Source organism: Sminthopsis crassicaudata, chromosome 3, assembly GCF_048593235.1.
Source record: "Sminthopsis crassicaudata isolate SCR6 chromosome 3, ASM4859323v1, whole genome shotgun sequence".
In the NCBI taxonomy this organism is placed as follows: Eukaryota; Metazoa; Chordata; class Mammalia; order Dasyuromorphia; family Dasyuridae; genus Sminthopsis; species Sminthopsis crassicaudata.
The window spans coordinates 173,157,118-173,170,551 of record NC_133619.1 but is presented as its reverse complement, the minus strand read 5'-3'; the positions used below and the strand labels follow the sequence as shown (position 1 = coordinate 173,170,551).

At 33.7% G+C, this 13,434-nt stretch overlaps 1 protein-coding gene across 3 annotated transcripts in view; it reads left to right on the top strand.

Moving 5' to 3' along the window:
• Positions 1–13,434, top strand: part of GRTP1 (growth hormone regulated TBC protein 1) — a 68,303-nt gene that overhangs the window by 14,673 nt on the left and 40,196 nt on the right. For all 3 annotated transcript variants that reach the window (XM_074299578.1, XM_074299579.1, XM_074299577.1), the window contains 3 exons: positions 726–884; positions 3,928–4,052; positions 8,221–8,317. In XM_074299578.1, the coding sequence (XP_074155679.1) occupies positions 726–884; positions 3,928–4,052; positions 8,221–8,317 (381 nt within the window). The remainder of the gene's footprint in view (positions 1–725; positions 885–3,927; positions 4,053–8,220; positions 8,318–13,434) is intronic.

Here is a 13,434-nt window from a genome sequence, read left to right as displayed (position 1 = left end):
CCCTCTTTGTAGTGGCCAGAAACTGAAAACTAAGTGGATGCCCATTAGTTGGGGAATGGCTGAATAAGCTGTGGTATATGAATGTTTTAGAATATTATTGTTCAATAAGAAACGATCAGGATGATTTCAGAAAGGCCTGGAGACACTTACATGAACTGATGCTGAGTGAAGTAGGTAGAACCAGGAGATCATTGTAGATGATAACAGCAAGATTATACAATGATCAATTCAAATGTGACGTTTTTTAATAATGAGATGATTCAGGCCAGTTCCAATACAGCTAAATGGCTAGTGGGTAGAGCACCAGCCCTGAAGTTGGGAAGATCTGAGTTCAAATCTAGTCTCACACACTTAACACTCCCTAGCAAGTCACTTAACCCCAATTGCCTCAGCAAAAAAAAAAAGGTAATTTTTTTGCTTTCTTGGAATGTGCCCAGAACTTATAGCTTATTGATTGATGGTTGATAACTTAATTACTTTGGCATTAATGTAGAATGTGTATTATTTATTGATTCTGCATACTTTCTCTTTAAAAGTAGGGTTTGGGAGTTTGTATTTTTGGCGATATTTTTTTATTGTTGTCTTTAAGTTTCTGTGTCAAGGGCTGGGAGCATTTGAATTTCATTACTATTTGTTCCAAGAACCTTTTTCCTCTAGATTTTGAATTCTTCTTGAGCCTTGTCTTTTCTTTCCAAAGCTACTTTGTGTTTGTTTTCTTCTTTCAGTAAAACGCTACATAAGGAAAGGTGTTCCCAATGAACATCGGGCATTCGTCTGGATGGCCACAAGTGGAGCGCAGGCACAGATGGACCAAAACCCAGGATATTATGGGAAGCTGCTAGAAGGAGAAAGAAATGACAAACTAGTGGAAGCAATCAAGACAGGTGATGCCCTCATCGTTCCTACTCCTAACCAATGGCAGTGTGCCTTAAATGATGTAGACTAGACAATACCGTATGGGATAGCAAGTTCTGCTTCCACAGCTTGACTCTTGTTTAATTAAACTTAGCACCAGCTAATGAAATTATAATATTGAATATAACAATGAAAATCAACAAATTGACTATAAAAATGAAGCTCAATAAATAATACTTAATATATCAATGAAGATCAACAAATTCATTTGAAAATGCAGCTCATTTAAGAAAATGTTTTTGGTGATTTATGAGGGAAAAATGAGTGTGGTGGAAAGCTAGTGATTAAGACTAGTGTGACCTCAGTCAAACAAACTTTTAAAAAGGTCTAGGTTTCCCACTGTATCCAGGGCCATTTCCAATCGTCCTGATCTGTATCTGGCCCCTGGACCCTGGATGGATGACTCTGGAGGGGAAAGTGAGGCAGGTGACCTTGCCCAGCCTTCCCTCACTTAAATTTAGTTCACTTGCATTTCATGGCATTGCCTTCCTGATGTTATGAGTCTCTTTGAGAATAAAGGAAAAACAACAACAAAAATGAAACTATTATTTGAATCAGAAGACCTGTGGCTCAAGGCAATATATTTAACTTCTTAGAGCCCTGGGTTACTCTTAGATTCAAAACAGCAGAGCAAGTAAAGATTGGTACTGGAAGGGAATACCCTTCCCTCAGCAACCCCTACACACCAATAAAATCACAGGTTTTGCTTTTAAAAAGGAATGAGTGGGAAAAGGTGGACATGAAAAGTATAGTAGTTAGAGGGCATTTGAGTCCAGAAGACTTGGGTTTGAAATTTTCTCCTGATGCATACATTTGTATGACTTTGGACAATTTCATATTTCCTCAGTGCCCCAGGCAACCCTTTCAGACTCCAGGTTATAACTCCACCTTGGCAAAGAGAATTTCCATACCCACAATTCCCTTTCTCCTCACTAAGGAAATTACAAGTCCAGAATAATAACAACAAAAAAAGCTGTGCTGAACATTTAGGGAAGGGAGGTGGGAAGGAGATACAAATACCTGCACTTATTTTTAGAATCTCCTTTTTGGTATCAGTCTACAAATTTCCAAGGAAGCTGATTTTCCTAGGATCTTATTTACTTCCACGTTATTCATCTATTATCCTTGTGCCCATTTTATAGTCTTGGAATTAATTACTATTAAAGTATCAATGGAAGATGATTCTTAGCAGTTGGTTTTCTCATTTCATATGGAAGAATCAAATTTTTTGAGGCTGAAACACAATTCAAATACCTAGATATGAGAGTTTTAAAGACTAAACTAAAATCGTAAATAGTGATATTTTAGGAATAATCCATAGTCTTTATTCGCTGAAACAATAATTAAATGAAAAGTAATTATTTGTATTAATAGGAAGTTTTGATTTTAATCATCCATTTGGTTGTATTTTATTTATAAAGTTTTTCAAAATATTCCTATTACCCATAGACATCTCATTTTATACCCTTCCATACTATAAATGACAGTCAGTTGTCAAAGAGTGGAAAAAGGAGTGAGAGTGGAATGTACTGGTTGAGATAACTTATTTTTTAAAAATCATATCCGATACCGTGTCAATGTTCTTTTGAAATAACTCTGCCTCATAGAGCTTGCTCTTCCGGAGAGGAATAAAATTTATTGGAGAGCACATGAACTTTTAACGTTGTGAGTTCAGAAGAACCTGTAATTATTCAAAAGTTACATTTTCTTGGATAGCAATGAGACTTTGCTCCCTTGTGTCCTTCATTACAAATAGCTCCTGGTCCTGTGATCGTATTGTGACTCTTTTCTTCAGCACTTGAAGCTCAAAGTTCAAAGGGTCTCTAACTGAGGGCCAGAGAAGTGGGAGCTGACCAGACATGCTGGTAGTTGGTTGTAAACCTGTCCCCAGATTTCAGAATTCTTAGTCAGCTGAGGTCAAGGCAGAACAAATGTACAGCCAAAGGTCTCACAGCATAAGTGGCATCTGACTCCCCAGATTAGCAGAGGTTGGCGGTTAATCACTCACCAGGGCTAAAACAACTTATTTGGGAAAGAATGATCAGATTAGGTAAACAGAATGGGATGTTGTTGTTTTAAACCTGTCTGGTCTTCTGTCTCCTGAATTAATAAAATAAAAGAATTTTTTAAAAATTCTCCAAAGTTCTATCTAGCTGATAGGTCTGATTTGATCTGAAGTTGATATGATCTGAAGGTCTGATTTTCATGTAAATTCCAAATTCCAGGCAAAAGAAAGTTTTTGATTTATTATTTTTTAACAACATATTGTTTATAAAACTCCTTGTCTTTAAAGTTAAAAATCTTCTTTAACTAAATGTACCTTAGTTTTTAATCATAAGAATAACTTGAAAAAGAATGTAAGTGGAGAGAGTAAGGTATGGTGAGGAATTAGTTTACAGTCATAAAGAAGGATGGGGAGGGGACGAGACAAAATTCTGTAGCACTTTTACCGCTTTCTTTTTCTTATACATGTTCCTATAACCCTTAGAACATGGATGCCCTCAAATATGAGTACCAAGAATCCCATTCATTCTGGTCCTATTTCATGATTTCCCTGCAAAGAGCTTCAGACTATCCAGTTTTGAGTTGTTACAGATGATGGAACATAGTTTTGGGTTTTTGTCCAGCAGTCCCCAATGATCCTTTGTCACTCTGTCATCTGATCTTACACTCCCGTCAATAGATTCAGTAGAACACATGGAGTGGATTCATTTCTTTCCCTGATTTGAGGGAGTGAGTTCATATGAGCCAACTACAATGAAAGGAAGTCATAAAGGGTCTGAATCCAATAGTGGAATCATCCATCTTGCATCCTTTGGGGATTGTAAAATTTCCTTCCTCAAAAAGGAATTGTTGGATTAATTGAATGCTAAATAAAATACAAAAACATTGCAGGTCATGGTCCTGAGCATTCCTAGTAGGTATATTAAACATACCTTCATTCTGAGCATATGTTTTTCTCTGTCTTGCCAGTTCATATCATCTTCTTATTCTTCTCATATATATCTATAGACATGAACAGGACATTTCCAGACAATGTAAAATTCAGACAGACTGCTGATCCCTGCTTACAACATACCCTGTACAATGTATTGGTAGCATATGGACATCATAATCAAGGTGTAGGATATTGCCAGGTAAGTACAGTTTAAACTACTCTGAATAATTGTATTACAATAGATGAAAAAGTGAAAGCCCTAGCTATATTGAATTCCTTGCAGATATAGAAATTCACTATTACTGACAAAGGGAATATAGTCCTGGACTTGGAATCATTCAAGATATACTTTGAAATCTAGCTTCTGACATTTACTAGCTATGGGACTAAACAAGCCATTTAATCTTTTTAAGGCTCAAATAGTACCAACTTCATAGGACTGTTATGAGACTCAAATGAGATTGGGTCCCTAGTGCAGTGGTTGTTATTTCTTTCAGAGGTCTAGGGATAACGCTGTGTGTGGCTATTCTGAACACTCCACTGTTAGCAGAGTCACTTAAATGGCATAGCAAGCAGGGGTACACTTTCATATATATATACTCAGAGTCCAAGGCAAAAAGAGAGGGCACTAACTTAAAGTATAGTAGTAATGAGTGGAGAACTTCCATGTAGCCAGAAGTCCTCATGAAGTTCACCACAATGCATTTTTGCTGTTAGCTAGGCTGGCTCCTTGCACGGTACATAGTCTCTTCCTAGACCTACATCTTGGTTGCTTTTCCTAAGGATTCTGTGTGTTGGCTAAAAGGGACAGTGGTCAATCAGGTCATTCAATGGTCATATTGGTTCCTCATCAGTCTCCAGTACTGCTGTTGCTGGTGCTTTTAGGGTATAACCTCTCTATTGGACTGATCAATCAGCTTATCTCCAGAGCTTCTTTTTTTGATGGGTAAATTGTAAATTGGAGTGTCGCCAAGCTTTTTCAACATGTTGCCAGCAATGGTGACATTATTCCTTTCCTCAAAAGTCCTTTCCTATCATGTGCTACTTAGGATAATTAGTTTCATGTTGCCTGGGGGTAATTAATTTCAATCCAGTCATTTTTACTTTCTATTTACCTTTGGGAATTTTAGACAAGGAGCTAGAAACAAAGGTATAAATGCTTTCTGTGACCTGGAAGCATATGCATTGTCTTGCTGGCTTCTTCATATTGTCAAGAAAAACATATTAATACTATACTTCAAGTTTTAGGCATAGGTCTTCAAGAAACATTTTTTTAAAAATTATTCTAAATACTAGCATTTTTATCTTAGAGAAGTATCCAAACAGGCATAACACTCCCCTCTACTGTGACTTTAGATATCCCTCTCTCCAAAAGGATTAGAAAGTTACATTTATAGAAATTTTGAACAAGTGAAAGATCATATATATATAAATATATACACATATACATATACATATATACATGTATATATATATATATACACACATATATATAAATACAGTTTAGGATTAATATTCCAAAATGATAGACATTATTTGATACTTTGTTTGACCATTCCTTTAAGCTGTTCTCCTGGAATAATCAAAACACTTTCTTCCTGAAATCAATATAATATTCTTTAAAATCAATGGAGGAAAAGAGTAATTTAATAGCCCCATCACTCTTGGAGGTAAAAAAGCAATGATTTAAACAAAGCAAGAATTAAATTTGGTTATTATCTTGATCCATTCCCTGGCACCTTAGTTCTTATTCTTAACCTTTTATACATTTTCAAAATAAGAAAATTTTGAAAAAAAGCTTTTCAACCTGAATAATACAATTTTCATTTGAGCTAAGGAAGTTTTTAATATGCTTCCATAATATGCAATTGAGTTACTCACCTCTCCCAGCCTTTCATCTGTTCACTTGAAAGTCTTCTCACTTTCACCTTTCAGTGTCTCTGACTTTTAGCCTCTACAGACCTTCACATTTTTGCTGGTCTCATTGGGGCTCCATCCATCCCTTGCATGTATGTAAAATACTGTACAAACTTTGAATGCTACTAGCCATTTTAAAAAATGTTTAATGTGAAGTGACTTTTTTTTGTAATTGAATTATACTATCTGAATGATGGCCTGTCTTTTATAAGGCTCATGGAAAGCATTTTCAGGATAATTCCAGCAGCACAATGATATATAAAGGATAAGAAAAAATGATATGTAATAATATTATTTCATTCTTCTCATTTTTTATGACATTCATATACAATGACCTTAAATTCTTAGAATGAATCTCTGTCTTGCTATTATTCTTTTATGCTTTGCTATTCTTCAGACAGTTACATAAGTGGATAAAATGATTTCTTTCTATAATTGAATGATTATCTATCCTGTTATTATTTTTTAGGGTTATAGATTTAGAATTAGGAAGACCTGAGTTAGAATCCAACCTTAAGCCTTTACTAGGCAAGTCATTTAACAACTATCTGCCTTGGTTTCCTCATCTGTAAAATGGTGATAATAATAGCATATACTTCCTGGAGTTGTTGTGAGAATTATATGAGATATTTATAAAATGCTCTGTCAACTCTAATGCACTATATAAATGCTAGCTATTATTATTATTATGTAAACTGTCAAATAAGTAAACAAAAAAGCCCCTGCTTTTTGTAATTGAAAGACACTATTGGAATCAAAGATGATTTTCTGTAGCTCATTGAAAGTATCTTTAAGATAACCAGGCATGATGTTCTGGTCCTACATGGTTTTGATATTATTACTAAGATAGCTAACATTTGTAAAGCACTTTAAGGTTTCATCATGTTTTTAGTTTTCAATATAAATTTGCATGAATTACTGGGGGAAAAAAATTCCTTCCCAGTGGTTCACTTATAAAATGGTATCAGTTTGGAAAACACCTACCTCAACACTTAATGAAGATATTTTGAGTTAGACACCATAATTTATGTGTGTATGTGTTCTCTATTATCTGATTTTTCTCTATGATAATGCTTTCTAAGTTATTGTACTCATTAGAGAGCAAAGGTCAAAACATCATGCTAGGACAAAGCCCAGGAATGTTTTAAGGTGTGGGCCAAACTTCTGTTGTACAGACTTTGCTGGCTGCTGAAGTACTTGCCGCCTGGAATGGTTTCAGAAGAGCCATCTTTTATGCCTACTTTGTGAAAGTACCAAACAGGTTCCTGTCACCATGGTTGCAGGCATCAAGCTATCTGCTGTCATGAGAACTGAAAAGGAGCTTTTGAGATTTTTAGGCTTTTGTGCATGAGACACACAGAGATGAAAGCCAGACTGACTGAGATTTTTGCAAAGAGCCAAAACTGAGTTCTGCAACATGGTTCTAATAACTTGCTTGATGTAGAGGTCTGCCCAACTGCATATGGTTGATTTTTAATTCTGTGACTCCAGTTGGAACAATGTTTTCTTTTGCTTCTGGGCATAATTTGAGGAACCCAAGGCCATTTAGCTGCCTGTTATCACAGATTAGTTCCGGGGAAAAGGAAGGAAGGAGAGGGAAAACAAAGGAGAGAGGAATGAAATAAGAGATGCTTTTCAAAAAGCCAGACTCAAAGAACAGTAATAGATACTAGTTATCACTGCATCTAAATAATTCACAGGATTATATTTTACACATTCTTTTGTCTACAAGTAAGTATTGAATGTATAAAGCCAAGACTGTTGTTCCTCTTAGACTTGATTAGAGTGAAACATTATCTTTTATTACCAAGGCTTATTTATTTTTTCTTCAACAAACTTTGGTTCTATATATATAGTGTTTTGATCTTCAAACTGTCCTGCATATTTCTGTCAATCATTATAGCTATTTTTAAAAGACTTTTTCCTCTGTCTGCTATTTATTTCCAGATGGATTTTAACTGTCCAGTGTATTTTCTGCTCTGTGATAATTTTTATACTATTGAATTACTAAAAGTCAGTGTAGTTTTAAAAGACTTTTGAGACACTCTGTATTTTAGATTAAGCCTTGGGAAAACTTGTTGTGAGTTATGTGATTTCTTCTTTTATGCTGTCATTATTATAAAATTTCATAAATTATGAAAACTTATTAAACATCAATATTCAAAGGAAATGTTGGAAATTGGTTAAATATCTTTTCCTTTTCCTCTCCATTTCCTAGACTTTTCCAAAGAGATTGTGTCCTTGGTTGTAATTCATAACCAAACAGGATAGAATGCTTACTACTTCCAGTATTATACTTTTTCATTATTATGTCTATATCTGGAGTATTATATTTATTGAATATAATACACATATAATACAAGATAAACTGAAAACTGATCTTTGATGTGGACTTACAGATTATTTTAAGGCCCATTATGAATCCCTCTTCATTGTTTTTTCTATCATAGGGAATGAATTTCCTGGCAGGATATCTGCTTCTTATTACAAAGAGTGAAGAGCAGTCCTTTTGGTTACTGGATGCTCTTGTTGGAAGAATATTGCCTGGTATGTTGAAAGCTCCTTTTATAATGTTGGATTTTCTTTGAGCCATCATTAGAGTTTTTGCAGGGGGATTGTAGGAGGAAAGAACTGATAAGTCAGCATTTAATTAAAACAGTTCAGTGGTTTGGGAGTTGACGTTAATAATCTTTTTATAATTCAGGTGCAAATAGGAAAAATATTGAATCAGATTGTTTTCAGATAGAACAGATGAGCTTTTTTAGTACTTGATGCAGTTTATTCCCTCTTCATTTCAGATCCCAGTGTTGGACTAAAACCATACACTTGGATCATCTGTTGTTCAATCTGTGCCCATTATAATGAAACTTCAAGGGACATATTGCATCTCTTCTTAAGCTATATTTTATCCTAGCCATTAAAAAGGATGAGAGAGGTGTACTTGTTAATGTGTTCCTAGACACTGCTAATTAAAAAGATATATATTTTAAATCCCATCCACCCACCCCTGCCTTTTGGATCCATCAATAAACATTTTGCTTCCCTATTCTGTACAAAATCCTTACAAATCCTTACAATACTTATAAAATAGTAAGTCACTATGGGGAAGAGAAAGAAGTGCAAAATTGTCATTAGAAATGTTTTGAAGAGAAGAATAGGAGCAGCTAGGCGGTGCAGTGGATAGAGTACCAGTCCTGGACTTAGGAGGACCAGCGTTCACTAGCTGTGTGATCCTGAGCAAATCACTTAACCCTAATTGTCTCTAAAAAGAAGTGTAAAGCAATTACAATTTTTAAAATAATGTTTCCTGGTTGAGAAATATCAAAATGGAGGTTAGGAAGACCTGAATTCAAGTTCTGCCTTTAACAGATTCTGACTTTGTGACATTGGCCAAGTCTCTTCCAGTAACTCTCTTGAGACTATCAATTTCCCAGTCTTTGTAACTGGAAGGAGTTGTTATAGAATTTCCCTGTACTGATGAGACTACAAGCCTAGTCCTCAAATATTGAATTGAATTCCTCTATCAGAGCAACTATAATGGATATAACATTGTCGTGGAATCAGGAGCACCTGAATTCAAAATTGGTCTCAGACACTTGACACATTAGCTGAGCAAGTCACTTAATCCCAATTGCCTTGTCAAAAAAAAAAAAAAAATTCCTGTATCAGTTCAGGGCCCTAAATGGGTGCCAAGATTAAGGGTAATTATATAATATTGTAAATCCTTCCATCCCAAATATAATTTGCTTTGAAGGAGTTTTATTAAAAAAAAAAAAAAAAAACAATATGGAACTACTCAAATGGACTGGGAGATAGCTGCAATGTATTCTAAAATACATATTCTAACATTAGCCAAACATCTGTTACACAAATTAAGCCAGTCATATCCTTTTTTTGTTTATATTTTGGCCTTATAATTAATTCTTAAAGATGCTAAGTTCTGGCTAAGAGATTCCTGGTTTGAATTACCTCAGAAAACCTACCTTACAGCACTCAAGTTCCTTTGGATCTCTCAGGACTTCACTAAATTGTGTGAATTATCACACTATGCTACTTTCACCTGGATAATCAATCTCTTTTCCTTTTTCTGGAACCTTAGACTCAGCTTTTGGGGTTGGGTTCTTCTCTTTTTGCTGAAAACCAAGCCTCCGTGCCACTTTTAAGCCATCTGTATAACTTGGTGCCACGGTCCCATCTATCCCCATCCTTTCCCCACTATCCCATCCTTTTCATCTCCCTTTTTCATGTCATCTTCCCCCATTTGATGTCAGGAACTTTCTTATTTATTTGTCTTTATATCCCTAGCAGAGCAGTTCACAGTATATATATATATATATAGTACATACATACATACACACATATTAACATATTAAAGCTTTTTATTTTCAAAACATATGCATGGACAATTTTTCAACATAAATCTTTACAAAACCTCGTGTTCTACATTTTCCCTTCTCCCCACTCCTTCCCCTAGATGGTGAATAATCCAATCATATATTTTAATAAATGTGATATCTAATCGTGAAGCGCCATCCGAAATTTATAAAGAAATAAGACGGTAAGGAATAGGATAAGGTGGGGTAGAGAAAGATGGTCAGGAATGTGATAAGGTCTGTAAATTAATGCATAAAGATGGGGGGGAAAAGATATGGAATGTATCCATGAGTGGGGGGAGGAGTTAGCAAGGATAGGAAATAAGAAATATCCACAAACTCTATAACAAAGATCAGGAGTAGAATTCATCAGGGAAAAAACAGGGTTAGGAATCACTGATCTCAGACAAAATCAAACTTAAAGATTTAATCAAGAGAGAAATCTCCATTATATATTAATGATATTAATATTGGTTTAGATTCATGCTACATATATATAAATGCATATGTGTATAGGTGTATATATGTGAATGTATATAGACATATGTAAATGTGAAAATATATTTACATACATGTATGTGTGTATGTGTGTGAGTGTGTGTGTGTGAGTGTGTATATACCCATGCTTAAACTGTAGCCTACTTGGGAAAAGTTGGGGGAGTGAAAGGGGAAAAAAGAATAAAGCAAAAAGTGCACAACAAAGAACAAAAGTTTAACCTACAAGAAAGAAAAGAAAAGATGGACAGTCATGAATATATAATCTCTTCTATTATATGTGCTTTCTTGAAATGGAAATTTATTGTTAAATATTTTGAATCCTCCCTGATGTTCTACTGGGCACATAACAATTATTTTTAATTTTTCTCTATTGTCTTTCTATTTTTAAAATTTTGTATTTAATTTTAAATAAAAGTAAATAAATAATAAAAATTCTATATCTATGAATTTAATCATAGTGAGTGAACATAGTGAGACCCAGAGCACAACTTTTATGAGTACATTTTTATTAAAATCTTTGTCTTTCTCTTCCTACTTTTTCAGGCCTTGCTCAGTTTGATACATTATTCAAATGCAGACTTTGTTTTTTTAGCAGTAGCTTATTCATAAATCTAACAATCAATAATAGGAAGGAACCAAAGTAGAAGAGTGAACTTTAGGGTAAAGAAGCTATTTTGGTATGGTAAAGAGTCCAAAAAGGCTATTTTTCTGAGATTGACCTATTTCAACTCTTTACTTATTGTTCCATAAATTTAGACATTTTATGTTTTTGTAAGTGTTCATCTATTTCATCTAACTTGTCAGGATATATTAGGCAAAAATAGTTTCCAACAGCTTCCTTTATTCTTCATTTGTTACATATTTTCCTTTCTTATTAATACTATTAATTTAGAAATAAATTACTTCTTTTTTAAAAAAAAAATCTATTTCTATTAAAAAAAAACAACAAACAGATCCTGATTGTTTTAAATTAATTCCTTTGTTCTTTGCTTTCAGTTTTGTTCATCCTTATTTTGATTTTCAGGCTTTCCATTTTAGTGTTTAATTAAAGTTTTTAATATATTGGTTTTTTGGCTTTTTAAGTTACATATCCACTTTATTGATATATCCTTTCTCTCTTTTGTTGTGAAAGTTTTTGGGGATATAAATTTTCTATTACGGTCTACTTTAGCTACATTACTCAAAGTTTGATATATTATCTCAATATCATCATTGATATTCATTATCCTTAATGAAAGTGTCTGTTGTCTCTACTAATTTTTCTTTTACATACCAATTCTTTGTAGTATAATCATTTAGACTACAATTCATTTTAATCCTTTTTTTCATGGTTCATTATTAAATATAATGTCTATGTATTGTGGCCAGAAAATTGTGTTGTATAATGTTTCTGCTTTTTTTGTATTTGTTGCTGAAGTTTTGTGCTCTAATACATAGTTAGTTTTTGTAAATATGCTATGCATGCTGAGAGAGAGATTTTTTCATATATTCACATGTACATATACACAGATATACATACATATACTTCTTCCTATTCTTATTTTGTAACCTTAGTGCTCTGTCATATTTAACCAGTCTAAAATTTTATTTAGGTATTTAACTTCTTTCTCTTTTTTTTGTTGAATTTTGTCTTTGTCTAAAAGGGAATCATTGAGGTGCCCGTTATTATAGTTTGACTCTGTATTTCCTAGTGGTTCATTTAGCTTTTCTTTTGGGTATTTGTCATTTAGTACATATGTGTAAAGTATTTATATTAATTTATTATCTACATTATCTTTCAGAGTAATGTGATTTCCTTGCTTATCTCTTTTGATTAAGACTATTTTTGCTATTGCTTTGTCTAACATCACTGTATTTTTTTAAGATCATTTTGTTCCAGCCTCTTATTTTAGTTCTGTGTGAGTCTTTGTTTCTTATAAATAACATGTTATGGGATTCTGCTTTCTAGATTATTATGCTATCCTCTTCCATTTTATGTGTAAATTTGTCTCACATTCATATTTATGGTCACTAATTGTGCATTTCCCTCCATCTAGTTTTCTTATATTTTTTCTTCTCTTTATTCCCTAAATTGTTTTTACAAAGGAGAAGCACTAATGATCTATAATCAAATAATCTTCTCTCCTCTGCCACTTTTTTCGTCCCCTCATTCAGATCCCAATCTCAGGTAATTATTCATTGTTTCCTTTAAACTCTTCTTCAAAATCATTTTCTGAGACTGGAATTTGTTTTTTCAATAATTAATCCATCCCTAAACCTACTCACTTTCTTATTCCTGCCATCCCTCTTCCTCCTATTTCTTTGTCAAGTTTAACATTTTTCTATACCAGATTTTCATTTTATGTTTATGTGTGTTTGTACCATTTTTGACTGGTACAGATGAAAATGAGGTTCTAGTGACAACCACTCCATCTACCATTTTCTCATTATTTGTATAGTTTTCTACTCACCCAACCCAATTATGTGAGATAAGTTGTCTTACCTTTCCTTCCCCTTTCTTTTCTAATATGTTGTTTTCTCTCCCTTTCATTCTATCATCATCCTTAAAATATAATCACTACTCCCAACTACATCATCTTATTTAAGTCCCTCTGTGAACCATGATTATATTAGTGTTTCATTGGAACATAAGTACTTCAGTTTTGTATAGTCCTTTCTTGATTAGTTCTATTTTATGTATGTGGGTGTTTTTCTTGACTCCTCCATTTGTATTTCAAAGTGTTTATTCAATTCTGGACTTTTCATCAAGAATGCTTGTAAGTTTTCTTTTTCATTAAAAATCCTTTTTCTCAC